Here is a 20,884-nt window from a genome sequence, read left to right on the forward strand (position 1 = left end):
TCTCCTGCCTGCCCCGTGAGGCCACGGGCTCTGTAGCATTCTACCTCCCGTCTTTTAATAGTGCAGCTAGGTATGGAGGCACCGACACACTGCTGATAGCTCAGCGCTCTGGACCTAAAAGCCAGAGAGGGATAGTCGTGGGTGTTTATCCCTCCTCTTTGCAACCATAACAATACCCTAGTCACAATAACTTGATCATATTATACTGCAAACTGTCTCTGATGATTGCAGAATGGCTAAGGAGAACACATTTGAGGACTACCAGGTCTCCCAGTAGCCCTACAGAGGTGTCCAAATGAGAAAGAATAAGAATTTGAGTCTAAACTCATTGGTTACATTAAGACTATATCACATGTTTAAAAATATGACTAATAAGGTGAAAGCCTGGTGACCGTTACTACTACAGTTCACCCAAATGTTATTGAATACTGCCTACAGTATCGTGGGTGACTACTCTCCTCTAAGCTGCCCTACAGTACAACTGTAATCTGGATGCCTAGGGGAACAAACTTACTGTTTGTTTATGTAATTGTTGAGTGTTGTACAGTACTTGAGAGCAAAGATTAATCAGAGTCAAATTCCTTGTTTGTTTATGCAAACCTGGCCAATAAAGCTGATTCTGATTCTATAGCCGGGTCATTAGAACAGAAGAGAGTACTCACACTTAGTACACAATGACGATCATACAGTACAGTACGCTCAGAGTGGAATACTTGTGTGAGGATTTGCTCTTTTTCAGATTTCACTCGGGGCTCATCTTGCTCTGTTAATTTAAATCATCAGGCACATAACAAAGACTTTTTACATAAAAACTTTATTACTTCTAAGGAAAAGAATGACAACAAACATGCTTATACCACAATAGAAAATTAAAAGATATTGCACTGGTTACTCTAGCATTATATCCTCTTCCCCCCAAAAAACTCATGTCTGTCGTACACCACTCTACTGCCACCCTTCCCTTAATACCATCATGATAAACACAGGCTACTATACACAGAGTGAGGATCAGGCATCCTGCTTAGACACCAGTGGAATGTCTCTTCCACACTCACTGCCCACAAGTGTCAGTTCACTCCGTACCAGCCATCAGCTGTGTGACCGAGGTCAACGCCCCCAACACTGGCTCAGTAATCGGCTGTGGGCACAAGAAAGCACACAGAAAGGAGACCACACACACACACACACACACACCTTGATCTGAACTGATGGGAGTGCAATGCTAATATGTGTCTTGTGTGAGCAGTGGGTGTGCGAGTAACGTGAGCGACAAAGACTTAAGTACATCACGTTCAACTGAGAGGAGGAATTTAGAGATGCCGATTCGAAATCCTAGCATCCTAATCAAAATATTTCCAGTCGATAAGTGTGGTTCATTGTGTGTGTTTTGTGTGTGCTATAGGATCTGGACCTGTGTGATTTGATCTGAGCTTGTGTTTAGTGGCTGTTTGAAGACTGACAGCTATGTGGTCAACAGGGCAGTGGCTGTAGATTAATGACGAGTTGGGGACAGAGGTTACCGACACACCAGTCCTCTCTAGAACTGATGGCAGAACAGTCATTACACGTGTGTGTATGTGTGTGTGTGTGTGTGTGTGTGTGTATGTGTCCAACACAACTGGTGAGAAATGACATTTCAATGTCAGACAGAGATGCGAGGCTGAAGGCTGCAGACACCCACTGATTAGAGAGAAAGAGAGGCAGACGTGCCAGAGAGCGACTTCCAGAGAAACAACATACCCTAACGACACACACTGCGCTACCATCTGTAAACATATACATTCTTGCTCCACATAGAACTCTTTTTTTTTTGTTGAAGATCCACTACAGTTTTACTTGTCTCCTGGCAGAGAACGGAAAGGCTGACGATGACCACAGTACCACAGATGGAATGATTCTTACATATTTTGTTTGGGGATTATCTGTTCGCCCTGCCACTCTCAAAATAACAATGATCCATCACACTGTGAGGTTCTTCTCAAAACAGCACAAGATCAACTGCTGTGCATCTCAGTGCATTTTCAAAAATAAATCTAATGAAGGCTCTGGAACAGGGTTAACGTAAATGACATTATACACCAACTACCCATAACATATAATTTGATACATTCTTAAAATTCTTAGCCTCATCAAAAGGGTTGCTGTAGCAACAGATTTTTTTTTTGTTGGGGAGCCTGAAGGGTTGTACAGACTGAAGGAATCCGAAATAGACCAAACAAAAGGGAGACCTATTGATCACAGAACGTTTTTCTTTTGCATCACCAACTTTAACTTGATGGGTTGGGGAGGGTTCGAGCATCACTTTTAACCTTCTCTCAGTGCCCTGTTCTATTCTTATGCGAGAGTAATCAGACACGATGGACTTGCATGTAGATCCACATGAAGTGTATGCTACCCATGAGCACAAGTCAGTAAAAGCACTCACTGAACTGCTAGCGTGTGTGGCTTAGATGGGCTTAAACACCACGGCCAGGTCAAGAGTGAGCAGCCATGGTGATTGGCACTGCAATGTGGCTCAAGTTAGTGGCTTATTCTGAGGTAAAGATATGTAAACACAATGCACACACCCGCCTCCAGACTGTAGCAACATGCCCTTGCAAGCTGAACAGTGAGTGGGTGGAGGACACTGCTAGAGCGAGTATCCTCATGGTGGCTTGGAGACAACGATGAGAAAGGGGGAGAGTCTGGCTGTGTCATTTTAAAACAATAGTTTAACGACATACAAAAACACATGACGGGATATACCACAGAATTAGAATTAAGGGGAGCCTTTAAGGGCTCGAAGGTAACAGCTGAGGTGCACGACACCCCAAGAGCCCTAGGGATTGGTCAACACCTCAGAGGGATAGGGTCTGATTGGCCAATTTATTGTTTCACTTGAAAAGGAGAAAAGAATACATACACACAAACCAAAAATTAAAAAAGAAAAGAGGGGGGGTGTTTTTTTTGTGCAAAGCTGCCCTCCGACCCAGCTCTTCACAAAGGGCAGGATTGGACAGCACAGGTGCAACACACACACAGAGGCTAAATTAGTTTACAGACACACACTCTCAATACTGCAGCGTATAAAACACGGAAAAGATTTTTACATATTCATTTATATATACACACACACAATCGCCTCAACCGCCTATGTACACACACACAACACATTCGCACAGAGCAGATAGTCAGGTGATCTGATCAGATCAGAGGCAACACAGATACAGTGAAAACACAGCAAATTGGTCCAGAGCTAAAAACATTGGGCTGATCTCATTGCAAAACAAAAAGCGCAAAAAACAAAAGTGAACGCAGGAGACAGAAGGGGCTAGAAATGAAGCTAGTGGTCTACTGGTGCGCCTCTCGGACACAGAGTCCCAAACCGTGGCGCTAAAGCCTCATGAGGTGTGTACGATTTTTCTTCCAGTTTTCACCCACGAGTGTTACAATTAAGAAGCCTGAGGGGTTGAGATGTCAGTACAGTCTGGTCACTTTAATAGGTTCGAGAGGCGAGCAGCTGAAGTGTGATGTGGAGAGTAGGACTTTAACTGTGTTTCCTTTATACAGATGATGATGCTCCTCTTACAACTAGACTAGGTATGTTTAGTTTTATTAGACTACTAACTACATCAGTATACAAATATGCTCAGCAGGCCTATTCACATGTTAACATATGATGGTGCTGTAGTGATTTTTCTATGCACAAACTTCACAACAAAATCTCATGTGCAACACTGGCAAATTCAATTGATAAACTTAAATCACACAGACACACTCACACACACAAAGAGGTATTATTATTATTTTTTTTTTTATCATGCCGAGATACTGCTAATCTATCCTAGGACGTTACCAGTACACATTCATATTGGCTTACAGACACTAACTGATAAAACGAGAAGCCTTTCGAGAAGAGAATGGAGGACTGAACTACGGAGTGCAGGTGAAGCACAGCTGGCAAGGTGACGCACGAGGAGCGCTCCACTTACAGACTCTATGGTCACAGTATGTGAGCAAAGGATGCTGGGATATGCGTTTGTTTTGCCAAGTAGCTGATGCAGATGGTGCTCATGTGATGTGTTTGTACAAATTGCTAAGCATACGCTACTTTATTGCTGAGATACATCCTTTAAACCCCTGTAGAGATCACAGGTAGGTTGACATGCAGATGAACAGCAACTATCATATTTTCTGTAAGGCACAACCAGATCTGTTAGAGTAAAAACATGGCCTCAGATTGTGTCCCTATGGTTCAAGTGTATATGTGAGTGTGTATGTCTATGTCTGAATATTTTACAGCATTCAGCTTATTTCTAGCCCCATTGTTTTGTAGAGAAAAGACAAAAGAACCCAAATATCAAATTAAAAACAAAAAGCACGTACTGTAGGGGAGAGAGAGGGGTCTGACACAGAGAATGGTTCATTCAAACTGGATATACGCAACACTGGACAAGGAATGGAGCTGTTATGTTTTATCACTTATTATATATCCTTATTTACTTTTCAGATTAGTGTATGGTAAAAGTCTGTAATGTTGGGTTCCAACATGCACGTGAGTCAAAAGTCCTTGACAGTCTCTAGTGGAGGGGAGGGCAGAGGGGGCTGCTATGTCTTCTTGTTGGCTTTGTCTTGTGGCGTAGTGCTGCCTTTGGCCTCGGGCTTGGACCTCAGAGAGGGGCCGCTGTGCGTGGGCCCGGACCCCGACCTGTCCTGACTCTCCTGCCCAGGGGCGCTGCTCGGGGCGCAGGGCCGGGAGGGGGGCGCTCTGGCGGGGGAGCCGGAGAGGCCGGGGGCCGTCAGGGAGGACGTGGAGGAGGAGGAGGCGGCCGCAGCTATCGGCGCTGAATCCTGGCGCTCCAGTTTTGGGTCTTTGCTCTTTGGGTCGGCCGAGGCGCTCTCCCTGGACCCGGGCATGCTCAGCTTGACCGGGCCCAGCACGCTCTTGGCCACGGTGGCCAGCTGAGACACCATCCGGTCCACCCCGCTCTCGGACACGGCGGTGGACGCGGCGGAGGCGGCGGCGGCGGCGACGCTCATGGCCTGCCGGCGGTTGTCCGCCTCCTTCATCTCCTTGGTGATGCCTCCGGAGGGCGAGGGGGTCGGGGAGTCGCGCGGGGTGCAGGGCGACGTGGGTGGCGTCCTGGGCTCCGGCGCCCTCCGCAGGGTGGGGCTGGACCTGGGCCGCGGGTCCGCCGGCTTCAGGAAGGGATCTCTGGCGAGGGAGGTGAACGCGGAGCCGGGGGTGGAGAAGATACTGGGTGGAGGGGCGCTCTGGCGAGGGGTGGAGGGGCCAGACGCGGCCACCATCCTCCCAGCATCCTCTGCTTTGGACGAGCTGCTGACGGAGCCCGGAGCAGGAGATGCAGACGGAGACGGAGCGGCCTTGGGGTCGGACGCCGCTGGCTTTCCCACGGGCGTGGGCTGGGCGTGTCCTGGCGCCGGGCCTGCGCGGAGCTTTGGGGAGCCGGACTGCGTGATGCCCAGAGTCGGGGGCGCAGCGGGGCCGGGGCCCAGGCGGAGGGCCGAGGAGGTGGAGGGCGCGGCCGCCGTGACCGTGGCGGGGCGCAGCAGGCAGGTGCTGGGGGTGACGTAGGTCTGCCGGCGGCCCTCCTGGCTGTCCTCCGAGCCCTCGTCCGTCTCGTCCTCGGACGAGTCCACCTCGTGGATGGCGTCCTGCTTCTGGAGCGACTCGCGGCGCTCGGCGCGGTCCTGGCGGATGGCGGACAGCTTGTCCTTCAGCTTGCTCTTGCCGGGCGCCAGCCCCAGGGCCCCGGCGCCGTCGCTCACCTCCTGCCGGCCCAGCTTGCGGGCCGAGTGCTTCTGCAGGCCGCCCTTCTCCGCGGGCAGCAGCTCCTTCTTGAAGTCCGCGTGGCCGATGTCCAGGCTGTGCTTGCGCATCACAACGCCGGACGTGCCGCACGAGGCGGAGGGGCCCGAGGCGGCGGCGGCGGAGGAGGAGGAGCAGGAGGAGGAGGAGGACGAGGAGGAGGCGCACAGGGAGGAGGACGAGAGCGAGGCGGCCAGCTTCTCGGCCGACTGCACGCGCTTGAGGAGGGGCGAGCGCGGCGGGTCGGCGCTCTTGGGCCGGGCGATGTGGCGCATCAGCGGCGGCGACGAGTGCAGCTTGACGGGGAAGGACTGGCCCAGGTGGGGGTGCGCGGAGAGGGGAGAGGGCGAGCGCTGGGGGGAGGTGCTCTGGGGGGTGGGGGAGGGCGTGCGGGCCAGCGGCGACAGGGGGATGTTCCCGGCCGACTTGCGGCGCGGCGAGCGGTACTGGCGCTGGAGCTTGGGGGCCAGGCCGTGCAGGGAGCTGGGCCGGATCTGGCCCGAGCTGGCCGGGGAGTTTGGCACGCTGGAGCTGGGGGAGCTGCTCTGGGATGAGTTCCCTCCCACTGGAACACACAGGGCAGAGTGGGATTAACACACGCACACACACAGAACACACACACACGCACACATATATAACACATACAGCTGCTTTCTTCATTATGCTACAGTTGAGTGGAATATGTGTTCTTAAGAGTTTACATTTAATGAGCTATCTGCTGAAAGGGTGAAACTTGCATTGAATGTATAACTCTTCAATACTCTAAGCTGCTTTCAGTAATGCTAAAGGATTAAAAACAGATGTGAATAACATTACAGGCTATAATAAGTTTTGGTGATTCATGGATAAAAAGTGCTATTGATATTTGACTACGCTGACTCTGTAGTTGCTTTGATCACTGCCAACTGTGCATGGCACTTTCCAGTGTCCGTGGGTAGACTGTCTGAATAGGCTGTTTGCTTTATTTTGATCACACTGACATTGTGTTCCTCTATCGAGTCTTGTCCATTGATTTAGCAAAATTGGAGGCAGTTAATATGGCATTAATATGGTTTTATTTCTTTTAACTTGCATAAAACTCTGTCCTGCGGCTTATGCACGATGCGGCTAATACCCAGGAAATGACTGTAAGCAGGTGACGACGCGAGCGGGTGGTCTCACCTGAGTGGGAGGAGTCGGGCGTGGAGCGGTAGCCCTGCGTGGGCGAGCGGGGCGAGAGGTTGTGCGTGGGCGAGCCCGGGACGCTCTCTCCTGACGACACCGAGCGGTTCAGAGACGACAGGCTGCGGCTGGTGTGCAGCAGGGACGCCTGCTTGGTGATCTTGCGGAACAGGGAGTTCCTCTTCTTACTGCGGAGCACAACGGCACCACAACTGAGATACATATAACCTGCGATGCACACAAAGAGGCTACGCTACGTTTATATTACTGCATGTCTGAGGGGTCTAACCTGTCCTGGCCTTCCTTGTTCTTAGTCCTCTTGTTCCTGCGCGCCATTTTGGACTTGACCGTGGTCTTGCGGGCCGGACCCACTTTAATGGAGGTATTCTCAAAGGGCGTGGCTGAAATGGACACCTTACTGCCACTCTGTAGTAGGAGAGGGAGACACACGCATGATTTATTAAACAGGAAATAAACAACTCTGCCTGTGAGTAACTATGACTATATGCATACAGTTCATCAATATTGCACCTGGGGCAAATGGAACAATATGCATAAGGGTACAGTATGAGTGTATTGTTGATGAAAGCTCTTTGAGAGTATGCCAGAGTGTGTGTGTGTGTGTGTGTGTGTGTGTGTGTGTGAGTGTGCGCACCTTCAGAATGAGCTCCACCACCTCGGTGTGGACGAGACCGTGCACGGCCTCCCCGTTGACGTGTGTGATGAGATCGCCCTCCCGCAGACCGGCCTCGTGGGCTGGACCTCCTACCTCCACGTGCTGAGAGAGAACGAGAGACGTCCACAACGCCGTCAATATCTTTCATCAACATTCACTCCACCACTAACCCCCAATCATATGCCCTCACACAACTACGGTCTCACGGAGAAAGAGTGAAAGCAAAAGTGAGAGACACAGAGAGAGGGGGAGACAGAAGAGTTTACTTTGTGCGCGAGTGAACCTCAAGGGCCCAGATCCAGTTACAGTACTGACATGAATCAAATACATTCTACAGGCACAAAACGTACATATGTTCTTCATTACCCCGACAGTACACTGAACCTAACCATCTGGTGCGTATGTGTGTGTGTGTGTGTGTGTGTGTGACACTTACCCACACCATATGGTGCACGGTGTAGATGTCAGTGTCTCCCATGTAGACGCGGATGGCCCGGAGGGTGAAGCCGTACTTCTTGCCGGCGCGGTGGATGATGATGGCGGGTTTGACGCTGCCGATGGCCGGGCTCAGGTCCCGGCTGGGAGAGGAGTCGCGGGACGAGGGGTTGGACGAGAGCGAGTGGGGGGACATGGGGCTGGCGAGAGGAGACGCTCCGTGGTGGTCTACAGACGGAGTGACAGAGAGACAGAGAAGAAAGATGGCAAAGTAGAGAGGGAGTCATCTCTCGGCTATTCAACTCTTTTTTTTTTTTTAGCATGGACCATCTCATTCATTTTGTAATTACAAACCTAATTAATTTTGAAAATGCAGCACCGGGTTTTATGAAACCAATAAAATCGACAGAAAGGAAACGCCGTTAAAATTAACAAGAGCAAACATCTGGGCCATGAAAAAGAATCAGAAAGTGAAGAATGCAACTCCTAAGTCAGTATAACTATAAAGGCCCACACCGATCCACACACACTTCTTACCTGAGGGGATCATGAGGGAGAGGGTGGTGGCGGAGGCCGACTTGATGACCTTGTTGAGCGGCCGGGACGTGTGTTTGTCCGTCTCGCCGGAGAGCAGTCGGTGGCGGGCGCGGCGGGCGGCGAGGTCGCTGATGGCTTTGGGGGTGGAGCTATCGGACGCGTCCGCCGCCGCAGCTGCAGAGGGCCGCGGGGACGCGCGCTCACACACATCGCCTGAGCTGCCCGCTGGACAACAAGCAACACACACACACAGTCCAAGATCAGATCAGACCAACAGCACACAGCGTCAAATCACACAATTCCATACAAAAGGGGAGGCTCATCACATGTGCATGGTCTCCAGTTTTGTTTACTTGTAACATGCTTATATCACATCATATTTCCAAACGTGTGGGTAGTAGACAGCACAGTCTATCAGTACATTTCTAAACAGTCTAACAGCACATTTTTTCCAAAAATGTCAATGTAGGTCAGTGTTATGCAAAGGGCTATTAAACATGATGTTTAAGATCATATGACCCATGCAAAAGATAGTGTGTGTGTGTGTGTGTGTGTGTGTGTCTGTGTGGTGGTGGGACACTCACGTGTGAGGGTGGTTGGAGACAATATGACCCATGCAAAAGAGAGAGAGTGTGTGTGTGTGTGTGTGTGTGGCGGCGGGACACTCACGTGTGAGGGTGGTTGGAGACAATATGACCCATGCAAAAGAGAGAGAGTGTGTGTGTGTGTGTGTGTGTGTGTGGCGGCGGGACACTCACGTGTGAGGGTGGCGCGGCTCTGCTGGCTGGAGGTGGACCCTGGCGTGGTGGGCGACTCGTCCAGCTTGAGCTCCCTCTCCACGGGCAGCTCGGGGATGGCCAGGGGCAGCTCCTCGGAGCGGGGGCCCCGCACGGGGGTCTTGCGGCCGCCGCCGGAGCCCTCGTCGTCGGTGGAGATGGCGAAGCGGGGCATCTCGATGATGGCCGAGCAGCAGCGGCGGCGCACAGTCAGGGGAGGGCTGGAGTCGCTCTCCGTGTGCGAGGACTCCGACACTGACAGACGCTTACGCAGGCTGCAACCAAACACACATTAACTCAGTAACAAAATAGGACTCATAGACCCTCTATCACCCACTGTTGTACCAATTAGACATCGAGTGTAGATGAACATTTAAACAAACTGATACTTGTCATCATTCATTTAGGACTATGTTGCTACAGTGATCAAAGCATATTTAAAATATAATGGAGCCTTGTGAACAGAAACTTATATGAATACTATACTCCCACATCATTTAGATAACTCATACTGTAGTATGTTACTATTCTCCCACTTCATGAAGATAAGTAACTGATACTGTAGTATGTTGCTATTCTCCCACTTCATGTAGATAAGTAACTCCTACTGTTGCATGCTACTATTCTCCCACTTCATGTAGATAAGTAACTCCTACTGTAGCATGCTACTATTCTCCCACTTCATGAAGATAAGTAACTGATACTGTAGTATGTTACTATTCTCCCACTTCATGTAGATAAGTAACTCCTACTGTAGCATGTTGCTATTCTCCCACTTCACGTAGATAAGTAACTCATACTGTAGTATGTTGCTATTCTCCCACTTCACGTAGATAAGTAACTCCTACTGTAGCATGTTGCTATTCTCCCACTTCATGTAGATAAGTAACTCCTACTGTAGCATGTTACTATTCTCCCACTTCATGTAGATAAGTAACTCCTACTGTAGCATGCTACTATTCTCCCACTTCATGAAGATAAGTAACTGATACTGTAGTATGTTGCTATTCTCCCACTTCATGTAGATAAGTAACTCCTACTGTAGTATGCTACTATTCTCCCACTTCATGCAGATAAGTAACTCCTACTGTAGTATGTGGCCACTCACATCTCTGGGGACCCCACCAGCCAGCTGCGGTCTCTGGACTTGAGGCCACCGAGGCTGTCCAGCCGCTCTCCGCCCTCCTCGCTCAGGCTGCGCTTGGTGGGAGGCGGCGTGCGCTTCTCCTCGTGCAGAGACAGACGTTCCATGCTGCTGTACACCTGGGGAGCGCAGAGAGACAGGGAGATCAACAAGTTGTGCTATGGCTAATGTCGTTGGATTAACAGTAGATAACTAGTTTATTTACACGCAAACAGGCAGGCCAGATGTGGTTGTCATGGTGTAAGAGTTCTCAAGAGTAAGAGTAGCCAGATTAACAAGTTGTGTTATGACTAATGCCTTTGGCTGAACCGTAGATAACTAGTTTATTTACACGCAAACAGGCAGGCCAGATGTGGTTGTCATGCTGCTGTGGCTAAAGCATTTGGCTTAACAATAGATACCCGTAATCTATTAGCCACGGCTTATACACTGATTTTGCTAAATTTCTTCAGCTATGAGGTTAAAATACGGGTGCAATTAATATGGTACTAATATGGTGCTGTTTCTTTTAACTTGCATAAAACACTGTTATGTTACGGCTTATACACAATGCGGCTAATACAAAGGAAATGACTATAACTAGTTTATTTACAAGCAAACAGGCAAACCAGATGTGGTGGTCGTGGTGTAGGAGTGCTCGTGGCTGTACCTTGCTGAAGCGCGGTGAACAGGAGGAGAACTGGCGGATCTCCAGGTGCTCGTCATCGTTGGTGTCCTCCTCCTCTTCAGAGTCCACATGGTGGTACCGGTCTGTGCGAGCTACACATAAGAACAATGTTATCATAACGCCATCAAGTAGAAGGTTAGTGCCTAATATAAGAAGCTTTTATGAACTTGTCCTCAACATTTATAAAGTTTCTGGCTGATCTAATATTCACGCCCCTTAGAAATGGTGTGTGTATTTTATCAGAGGGCCTTACTGTCAAAGTAGCTGGTATCATCCTCTGACTCCAGCTGAGGGATGAATTCAGCCTTCTGTCTGAGGAGGCTGTTCCAGTCCAGGTAAGTGAAGAAGCGGTGCTGCTTCACCTCATATGCACTCCCTAATCACACACACACACACACACACACACACACACACACACACACACACACACACACACACACACCACAACCATCAGCCAAACACATATACACAACACAGGACATGTGAGCTTTGTAAAATATGTTTGTTGAATCCGATTACATAATACTATATACATCTATTATTGTGATTTTGAGTTTGTGTCTTGCACTGAATACAAACTATTGTATCCTATCTCCTATACAATATCTTTACAGATGACTAATACCCCTACTGTGCTAAAAAATAGTAGCTTTTTAAATCTTCACCCTGACAAAGCAAGAACAGGTGCGGTCAAATGTCATATGAGGACGCAACTGTTACTGTATGCTGTCTTGGTGTGTTTTTGTTAGGCACTGTGTGTATTGCTACTATGAAAAGCACTATACAAATAAAGATGAATTGAGCTATAGTTCAACAAAATAGAATACACACACACACACACACACACACACACACACACACACACACACACACACACACACACACACACACACACAAACACACACACACACAAACACACACACACACACACAAACACACACACACAAACATGCAGTTAGCTTCAGTCCTTCTTTCTTAAGAGGGCAGTGCTGACCTGTGCCCAGTCTCTCCAAAGGGTTCTGTCTGAGGAGTTTGGAGATGAGATCTTCCGCTTCAGGGGGAAGGGCATCCTCCTCTTCTGGCCACATGATCTCATCTGAGAGCACAGGATCAGATCACACCATTGGTAACAACCTCGACCTTCCATTGCTCACAATCCTCACAGCAGGGAGGAGGACTGAAGAGGAGCTTCTTTCCTCAAGCCATCCGTATCCCGAACAAGCACAAGACTAATTAAACTGCACTTTTTACATACTTGCACATGGATTGTAGACGATAAACATTGCACTTTATACTCTCTCTTGCTATTTATTGAAAAATATTTATTGATCTTTCTTTCTTCATACTCGCACAGAAAAAGCTGAACACCAAACGGAATTTCACTACATGCTTTACGTTAGTATTTCTATGCATGTGACAAATAAACCTCCTTGTATCCTTGACTGACAAAATGACTGTATAGACACTCTACAAATTGTATTCATGAACCAACAAAGCTTATAGATGTTCTGATGCACATACTATATTCCAAAAGTAAACTGATGATGACTACTAGCTGCGGTTTATACATTGATTTTGCTAAATTTCTTCAGCTTTGAGGTTAATACATGGGGGCAGTTAAAATGGTATTAATACGCTTTTGTATTCTTTCGTTTCTATACTGTAGTATAGAGTATGCATTTGTATGTGCTACTCACCACTGATGACCTGTCCAAACAACTCTTCAGGTGTATCACCGAAAAAAGGGGCGCAGCCCACCAGGAACTCGTACAGAATGACCCCCATGGCCCACCAGTCCACCGGCTTGCCGTAGCCCTGCCTCAGAATCACCTCAGGGGCGATGTACTCTGGAGTGCCACACACCTGGCCAGCAGAGGGAGCCAAAGAGTCAGCACTATATAATGCAGTATGACTCACAGATGCAAACATACAGTACACACATACATGTACACGCACAAGGTCAATTTAGAGAAAGTGTACCTGCTTGTCCAGAAATTCACGAGCGTCTTTCTCTATATGTCCCTCATAGAGGTTGGTCGTGAGACTCATGAGTCCAATTTTAGAGAGTCCGAAGTCCGTGAGTTTGATGTGTCCCAGTGAGGTGATCAGCAGACTTTAAAATCAGACGTGAAACAGATTATGAGCAATGACATACATACAAAAGTAAAACTGGTTTTATTAATCTATGTCAGTAAGCAAGCATACAACAAGCTTTCATGAATCATGTTTATTCCCAAATATCAAAGTCAATGCATAGTCTTCTCAAGCATCAAAGCACATCTTTAAAAGGAAGGGAGAAAGGGTCATGGTGATGTCTTACTTGTCTGGTTTGAGGTCTCGATGAACAATGCCATAGTTGTGCAGATACTCCAGCGCCAGCACGGTCTCAGCGAAGTACATGCGCGCCATGTCCACTGGCAGTGCCCCTATGTGCTTCAGCAGCGTGGCGCAGTCTCCGCCTGCACCAGGACAAAATGGCCGTCAGCGACACAGGACTGAGAGAACAACAGGAGTGGGTTTGACTGCTGGGTGCTGGGTTGTTAAGTGGGTGAGTGAGTGTCACTAAATGAGTGTGATAATCTGAAGTCTGTGCTTGTCCACATCATCTTTGATTACTTTCACATCTTCTTTGCAAACATTACAATTACAGTGCTCCATTATCAATTATGATTATCTGATATCATGAAAGCACATTAAAGCAACACTAAAGCGCTTTTCCTCTGTCGCACGCACACTATTAGTTTATCTAGCACATAACAATGTCCACAGACAAGGTAGAGTATGTTGCATGATTTTATGAAAGTATGATGTATTGCAACATCGAAGCAAGTCAAATTTGTAGTTTCTTATGCCTCATTTCATCGAACTACGGATACACTACCCGATCTGGTAAAGTTACATAGTGCGGTTATAGACGATAGAGGGCCACGAAGTGAAAGCAGAAGTGCCGTTCACCCTGTTACGAATTGATGAACCGCTGAAATTATTTTGGAAACATTATTTTAACATACGAACGCTAAAACTAAAACTCTTTAGCGTTGCTTTAAGTTCACAGACTTTAGACTGAACTAATGTATCTAGATGTCAAGTGCATAAATGTGCTTTGCCGTTGTGCCATCATGAGGAGGGGTTTACCTTCCACATACTCCATGACCATGCAGAGGTGGCGCCTGGTCTCAAAGGAGCAGAACATGCTCACAACAAACGGGTTCTCAGCGAAGGTGAGGATGTCCCTCTCCACAAAGGCCTGCTGGATTTGGTTCCTCAGGATGAGGTTCTGCTTGTTGATCTTCTTCATTGCAAAGCGCTGACGTGTCTCCTTGTGCCGTACCAGGAACACCACACTACGGTTCCGAGAGAGAGAGAGAAAGAGAGTGAGAGAGAGAGAGAGAGAGAGAGAGAGAGAGAGAGAGAGAGAGAGAGAGAGAGCACAGTGAGAAAGATGTATTTACAAGAGCTTCACCATCTTGGGTTGGGTATAGAGCTTAATAGTTACGGTCTGCTGCTCTGTAGCAAAACATTTATGTTTGCTATGCTACATATTATTACAGTTGCGGGAGTTGATTGAGGTTTTATAGCAGTTTGCAATTTTGCTGCCAACTTTAGTAGAAGTACACACAAAGTAGAGCAGAGGCGAGAGCCATGGGGAAAAGCATTTGGCTTACAGGGATTTATAGGTCTGGGTCTTTTACCTTAACCAGAATGAGGCTGACGAATGTGTCTGGTATGACCTCTGCTGTATTAGAGCACAGTAGTTGTGTGACAGAGAGGGGAAATTATAGGTGTGTGTTTCTTACCCATAAGCACCATTGCTGATTAGCTTGATGTTTTCAAAGTCCTCCTCCCGAGGGGCTTTGGTTTTCTGCTGAACTGGAGCTACAGCTGGCTGCACGGAGGCTCCTCGACCCTGGAACACACAACACACACACACACACATTCAGGTTTAAGGAGTAAGCAAGATAGAGACAGAAGGTGTGAAATGAAAGGGAAATATGAGTGGCACATCAAACATAAGCCACGGCACTCACATCAGTCTCCTCCGTCTCTGGAGTGTCGGGATGGCCACTGTCATAGCTGCCCAGCTGGGCCATTTCTGGGACACACAGAGGGAGAAAAAGTGTCACAGTTTAATTATGGATACCTACAGTAAGTCTGCAAAGTTTATGTGCATGAAAATGGCAATGACTTTACTGATTGTGTGTGTGTACATGTGTTCATGTTTATCTCTCTGTGTGTGTGTGTGTGTGTGTGTGTGTGTGTGTGTGTTCTCACCCTCCAGGGGATCCCTGGTGAGGCCCAGCTGGCTGATGATGTAGCGGGGGATGTCGGTCTTGATGCCCTGGCCCTCTTTGGCATGGCCCTCCGCTGCCTCCAGGAGGTGGTAGAACTCCTCTGGGTCAAACTCCTGAGGAAGCAGAGCCAGCCACCACATTAAACACACACACAAACACACACACACACACACCAATCATGATGAAACCGTATTGTATCGCACCAACAGGGTGAAGACTTTCGACCAAGAATGATTTACTTGTGTGTGTGTGTGTGTGTGTGTGTGTGTGTTTCACCACACAGGTGAGGGATGTGTCGAAGAATATGTGGGCTATTAGCTCTGTATGGTGGAGAACAAAGTACGACATCATACACTGACATTATCTAACGGCCTCGCTGCCATTGCAGGTTATATCAGATCTATGGTCCTCATTAAAATATGAGCCTAACGATGTTTATCAACACTGGATAATAACCAGCCTCACAAAGCTCACACACCACATCATTAGGACTAAATTAGGAGAGAAGATGGAGAGGAAAGTTAAATACGGTAGAAATGAGGGAGGACTGTATCTAAGTGGAGAGCAGGGCTACTGGCTCATTGTTCTCACACAAAGACCCCCAGCATCCCTGGCTGCTAAATTGACCCCCACATCTGCTGCGCCCCCATTTCTAAAAAGCCCATCTTGCATGGTGTCATCTCGCTGGCTGCATGTGATTACTCAAAAATACAGATGTGAGCAGGAGCATGGAGCCCCTAATCTCAGGGCCAGTGGGTGGTGAAGCCAGCATGTGTGTGAGTGTGTGTGTGTGTGTGTGTGTGTGTGTGTGTGTGTGTGTGTGTGTGTGTGTGTACACTATGTAAGATGTATGGTTCCAGCTGCTTGGGCAGGTAGGGAAAGCTAATAAACCAAGGGGATCCACTCTGCACACTGAGGTTCACATGACTCATGGACTATCTTTCTTTCTCTCCGTCTCTCTTACACACAAACACACACTATCTGATATATAACTCCGCTGTGCACACACACACACACACACACACACACAGGCAACCCAAGGGGCTTTAGTGCCTTGCACACAGGGCAGAGCCAGATGACTGGAGAGGGAAATGATGAAAGGACTTTGAGTGTGCTGTTGACAGAGCACACACGCGCACACGTGTGCACACTCGCAGCACAAATCACGGGAATAAAAAGCAGAGGTTCAGCGACAACAGCCCCCTCTGGAAAATTCCCCGCACAGTGAGAGCTGCTGTGTGCACGAGTCTCACATCTGGGTGGGCAACAGATAGCAGCCGAGAGAGAGGGAAGCCAGCGGTGATGGATCCACTCACTGAACCCAGGCGAAGGAGCGCAGCTCACACACACACACACACACACAGTCATCAATACACAAGACACTTAACAACAAACCTGCCACCACCGGAACAAATGACAAGCCCAGTTTCTTCACTTCTGCCGTCACACTCAATTACGCCGTTTCATGGAATCATAAACCATTTTAACAAATTTCTGTAATTAGGCTTCCTGATTCAGTGAGGAAAGCTGTACACACTAAACGGAGACTAACTGCATAAAGAGACACACACATACACGGCACACGGCTAGAGCCGAATAATGTTCCTCTCGGCTAATCTACTGTTCTGTGCTAATGAAGAGCTGCTTGAGAAACTACGTGCACAAAGAGGAGCATTAAAACAAACCGTGTGGACCAAGTTACTCATACGACATAATGTGGTCAGTGAAGTCTTCAATAGGTCATCTCCAACACTTACCGTTTCTTGGATAGTGAGGCGCATGTGAAGGGTTCAGATGCAAAACCCTCTAAATCTTTCAAATGAGAATTTTGTATATCAGGCTCCAAAAGAATTTTGCCTCCAAATCAATATTTCAGACCAGGAAGAGAGTGGTATTTAGCAGGTTTTGAAGCAAAATTATGTAATTAATGTATACCAGGCGTGGAGAACCTTCACTCACCATCGTTCTCATTTTTGACAGAGGTGGCTTTTAGAGGCTTTTTGCATCTGAACTCTTCATGTGTTTGTGCACTGATATGATCCCTGAGCAGATGCGTGTGGAGACCAACACTCACCAGACACTCCAGCAGCCGCGCAGGCCGCGCGATCACGATCATCAGCTTCTTCACCATCTGAGTGACGAACGTCACCTCCCCACTCTCCGACCTCTCATGAGCCTGAGACGAGAGAGAGAGAGAGAAAGAGAGAGAGAGAGAGAGAGAGAGAGAGAGAGAGAGAGAGAGAGAGAGAATGTAAGCAAATATTCCCATTGCTTACTCTACATTTCTCAACCTCACATCATTCCCACTCATTCCCATACATTTCTGACTTACATCTAGCCTGAACAACATGTCGTCCCGATATATCACAATAGCGATACTTCCATGCAGGATTTCAAAGGCTGTAAATGACATCTATTTAAAATGCATAGCTTTACCAGAGCTAGATCTGTGAAATTAACATCCTTACAACGTGATTGGGGGAGGGGGGGAGTGAAAAACCACAAGAGGTTAGAGAGATAGAGATAGAGAAAGATAGAGAGAGAGAGAGAGAGAGAGAGAGGAGAGAGAGAGAGAGAGAGAGAGAGAGAGAGAGGGAGAGAGAGGGAATGAGCAATAGACACAGATAGAGGTGGTTAATAAGCAGGCTAGGGGGAATCGGGCTTTTCTCCGTAATAGAGACATTCTGTGAGTGACAGCACTGCCCCCAGGGGCTTCCTCATCAGGCCTGAATCATTTATAGAGCTAATAAAAAAGGACGTGTAGAGATTGAGAGAGAGGGAGAACGTCCACAAATACATGGAATGAATGAGGCAAGAAGTGACACAAGAATAAACAGAAGAATCAGCTACATAGGGAAAAGGAGGGTTAAACTGTCAGTTCATGCCCTTCTCTCCAGACTGGGAGGAAAAAAGAAGAATAGGAGAGAGATTTGCATCCCGATATAATTCTTCAGCTCTGCTATGTGAGGAATGGTTGGCCAGAGGGTCTGAACTCTCACCTTACTCTATTACCTCATGACGAGTTGTACAGCCTTTGTGTGTGTGTGTGTGTGTGTGTGTGTGTGTGTGTGTGTGTGTGTGTGTGTCTCTAGTGCTGAGCTTGCACTCTGCCCCCACGGTGCCATTCTGAAGATGTCTGCAGGGCTGGCGCCATGTGGGCAGGGTCAGTGGCGGTGGCCCGGGCGTCCAATCAGCTCCTGTGGCGTCCGTAATAGTGACCCACTGAGGGGTCTGACCCATGCTGATGTCTGCTCCTCAGACAGCGGGAGCGGCGCACAGACCTCAAGGACGAACACACGAATACCACCACACACCGACTGCCCAGTTTCATAACTCTCTAACCTAAATTAATCCCTAATTTGAAATTAAAGCCCAAATTACTGCAATTTTTTTTGTAAATGATGTAATCAAAAAAATATTCTATCTTTTTCTATTTTTGTTTTTAACTGATTTTTACAATCATCCCATTTAAAATACTGCTACATTTCTACAGTCAAAAAAATAAACCATTTCTCTGATCATACCAACTGATTGTTTAAATAAATCCATCAGTGATGCTGTCGATTCACTGTGGAAAAATCAGTGGGAGGAGCCCACCAATATCCAATTTACAGAAGCAACTTTTCTTATGTCTCGGACCAAAGCACTCAACAAACACAACCAGAGTGCACTGCAGAGCCAACAAACCAGCATGTTGCCAGAAGTTACTCTGTTTCTTCCCAATCATAGCCAACTAGTTAGAAAAAGCAACTCACTTACAAAACAGGTTTGGGAGACTTTGACAAACACAGGATCACAAATCAACAATTAACTCCACCCACAACAAGCAACAAGAAAACAAACAACATGGAGGCACCTCCATAATTATCTCAAAGTTCCCTCCTCCAGGTGTTTCATCAGAGCCCCAAAAGAGCTCTCTCCTCCTTCCTCTCTACTCATACTGGGAGAGACTCTCACCAATCCCCAATCAGCGTCCATCCGACCCACAGACGCCCCGACCCCTGCGAGGAGAAACTCAACTGCAAACTCCTCGGTGGGCGTGAGGACGCTCCACTCCCGCCGCTCCAGCAGCTCCTCGTCCTCCAGACGCCGTTGCCACGACACCTCCGACATTCTCGGAGACGGGGGGTTCTCGCACCCTTTTAAAAAAATCCGCCTGTTTCAAATTCCTCAGCTCCACACGTGCTTTATACGCCAATCCTGGCCGCCACCTGCTCCCATCCGCACCCCGAACATGTCAGCCAATTAGCAGCGTCGGGGTGATGTCATCTTGGCGGTGTGCGGCAGCATATGTGCGTGTCCATGTATGTGCGCCTCAGAGAGGGTCTGCTGGCTGAGGGGCAAGCCCTCCCCTGTCTGTGCACACACACACACACACACACACACACCTACACCCACTTAACTCACACACACACTCACATACCTACACCCACCCATCTCACACACACACACACCTACACCCACCCATCTCTCTCTCACACACACATACACACACACACACATCCTTACATACTCCTACAGTACCCGAAGAGTAGGAAAACAAAACCTGTCCCCGCCTCTCTCTTCTCCTTGCTCCCTTGCTCCCTCTCTCTCTCCCTCTCCCTCTTGCTCTCTCTCCCTCATTTCATTCGCCTCCACTGTCTGAAAGACTCATCCGTCACCACCAGGGTTTGCTGGAGCGTGAAATTAAAATAACCCCTCCCCTGTCCAAATACATACACATCTCAACACACACAAACACTAAAGACGTCACACACACACACGCGATAACATCCCGTACACACAGACACACAATAACATCATCCCACACACACACACACACACACACACACCCCTAGACAATTTGGGGAGAGAATGGGAGTTGAGAATGGGACCATTGGGAGCCATAAGATGGAGGTTTAAACCCCTCCGGCTCTGTGACTGAGCTAATACAGACATCAGCAGCACATCTCGTGACTAATGTCTGTGTGACAGGTTGTGAGACATTCTAACCTGGACCAGAGGGGGGAAAAAAGAAAAAAGAGACAGATAGGGATGGACAGAGAAGGAGAGACAAAAGGAGATGGAGACGACCGAAGAACAAGGGAAATTGAACAGGAGAGATATAAAAACAGAAAGACAAAAACAACAGAGAAGTAGAGGTTAAGAGTGAGAGAATCAGAAAGTGATCGAAAGGGTGTTTTGTTAGTGATCGACTCGAATGAACACACAAGACTTCTTCACACTGTGACATCGACACAGGACAGTAGACGGATGGTGCGATAAACACACTGAGGATGGACCAAAGAGGAGTCGTTTGAGAGCACTTGTTATGATCAATGAGACATCAGCACCCACACACATGCCCCCTTAGGAGCCGTTCTGAACGCAGGTAATGAATAAATGGC

At 48.0% G+C, this 20,884-nt stretch overlaps 1 protein-coding gene across 12 annotated transcripts in view; it reads right to left on the minus strand.

Annotated features, from left to right (window-relative positions):
* Positions 1-795: 795 nt before the first annotated feature.
* The window catches only part of mast2 (microtubule associated serine/threonine kinase 2), a 122,306-nt gene continuing 102,217 nt past the window's right edge, over positions 796-20,884 (minus strand). For 9 of the 12 annotated variants that reach the window (XM_062556333.1, XM_062556332.1, XM_062556330.1 and 6 more), the window contains 19 exons: positions 17,572-17,673; positions 15,478-15,610; positions 15,234-15,298; positions 15,003-15,112; positions 14,341-14,549; positions 13,526-13,664; positions 13,186-13,318; positions 12,903-13,068; positions 12,200-12,301; positions 11,459-11,581; positions 11,188-11,297; positions 10,503-10,657; positions 9,377-9,669; positions 8,619-8,843; positions 8,083-8,309; positions 7,626-7,748; positions 7,260-7,396; positions 6,971-7,182; positions 796-6,374 (listed from right to left, as the gene is read on the minus strand). In XM_062556333.1, the coding sequence (XP_062412317.1) occupies positions 4,588-6,374; positions 6,971-7,182; positions 7,260-7,396; positions 7,626-7,748; positions 8,083-8,309; positions 8,619-8,843; positions 9,377-9,669; positions 10,503-10,657; positions 11,188-11,297; positions 11,459-11,581; positions 12,200-12,301; positions 12,903-13,068; positions 13,186-13,318; positions 13,526-13,664; positions 14,341-14,549; positions 15,003-15,112; positions 15,234-15,298; positions 15,478-15,610; positions 17,572-17,673 (4,551 nt within the window). In that variant the 3' untranslated portion in view covers positions 796-4,587. The remainder of the gene's footprint in view (positions 6,375-6,970; positions 7,183-7,259; positions 7,397-7,625; positions 7,749-8,082; positions 8,310-8,618; positions 8,844-9,376; positions 9,670-10,502; positions 10,658-11,187; positions 11,298-11,458; positions 11,582-12,199; positions 12,302-12,902; positions 13,069-13,185; positions 13,319-13,525; positions 13,665-14,340; positions 14,550-15,002; positions 15,113-15,233; positions 15,299-15,477; positions 15,611-17,571; positions 17,674-20,884) is intronic. The other 3 variants (XM_062556339.1, XM_062556340.1, XM_062556331.1) reach the window with 1 other exon arrangement.

The sequence above is a fragment of the Sardina pilchardus genome, chromosome 15, assembly GCF_963854185.1.
Source record: "Sardina pilchardus chromosome 15, fSarPil1.1, whole genome shotgun sequence".
Lineage (NCBI taxonomy): Eukaryota > Metazoa > Chordata > Actinopteri > Clupeiformes > Clupeidae > Sardina > Sardina pilchardus.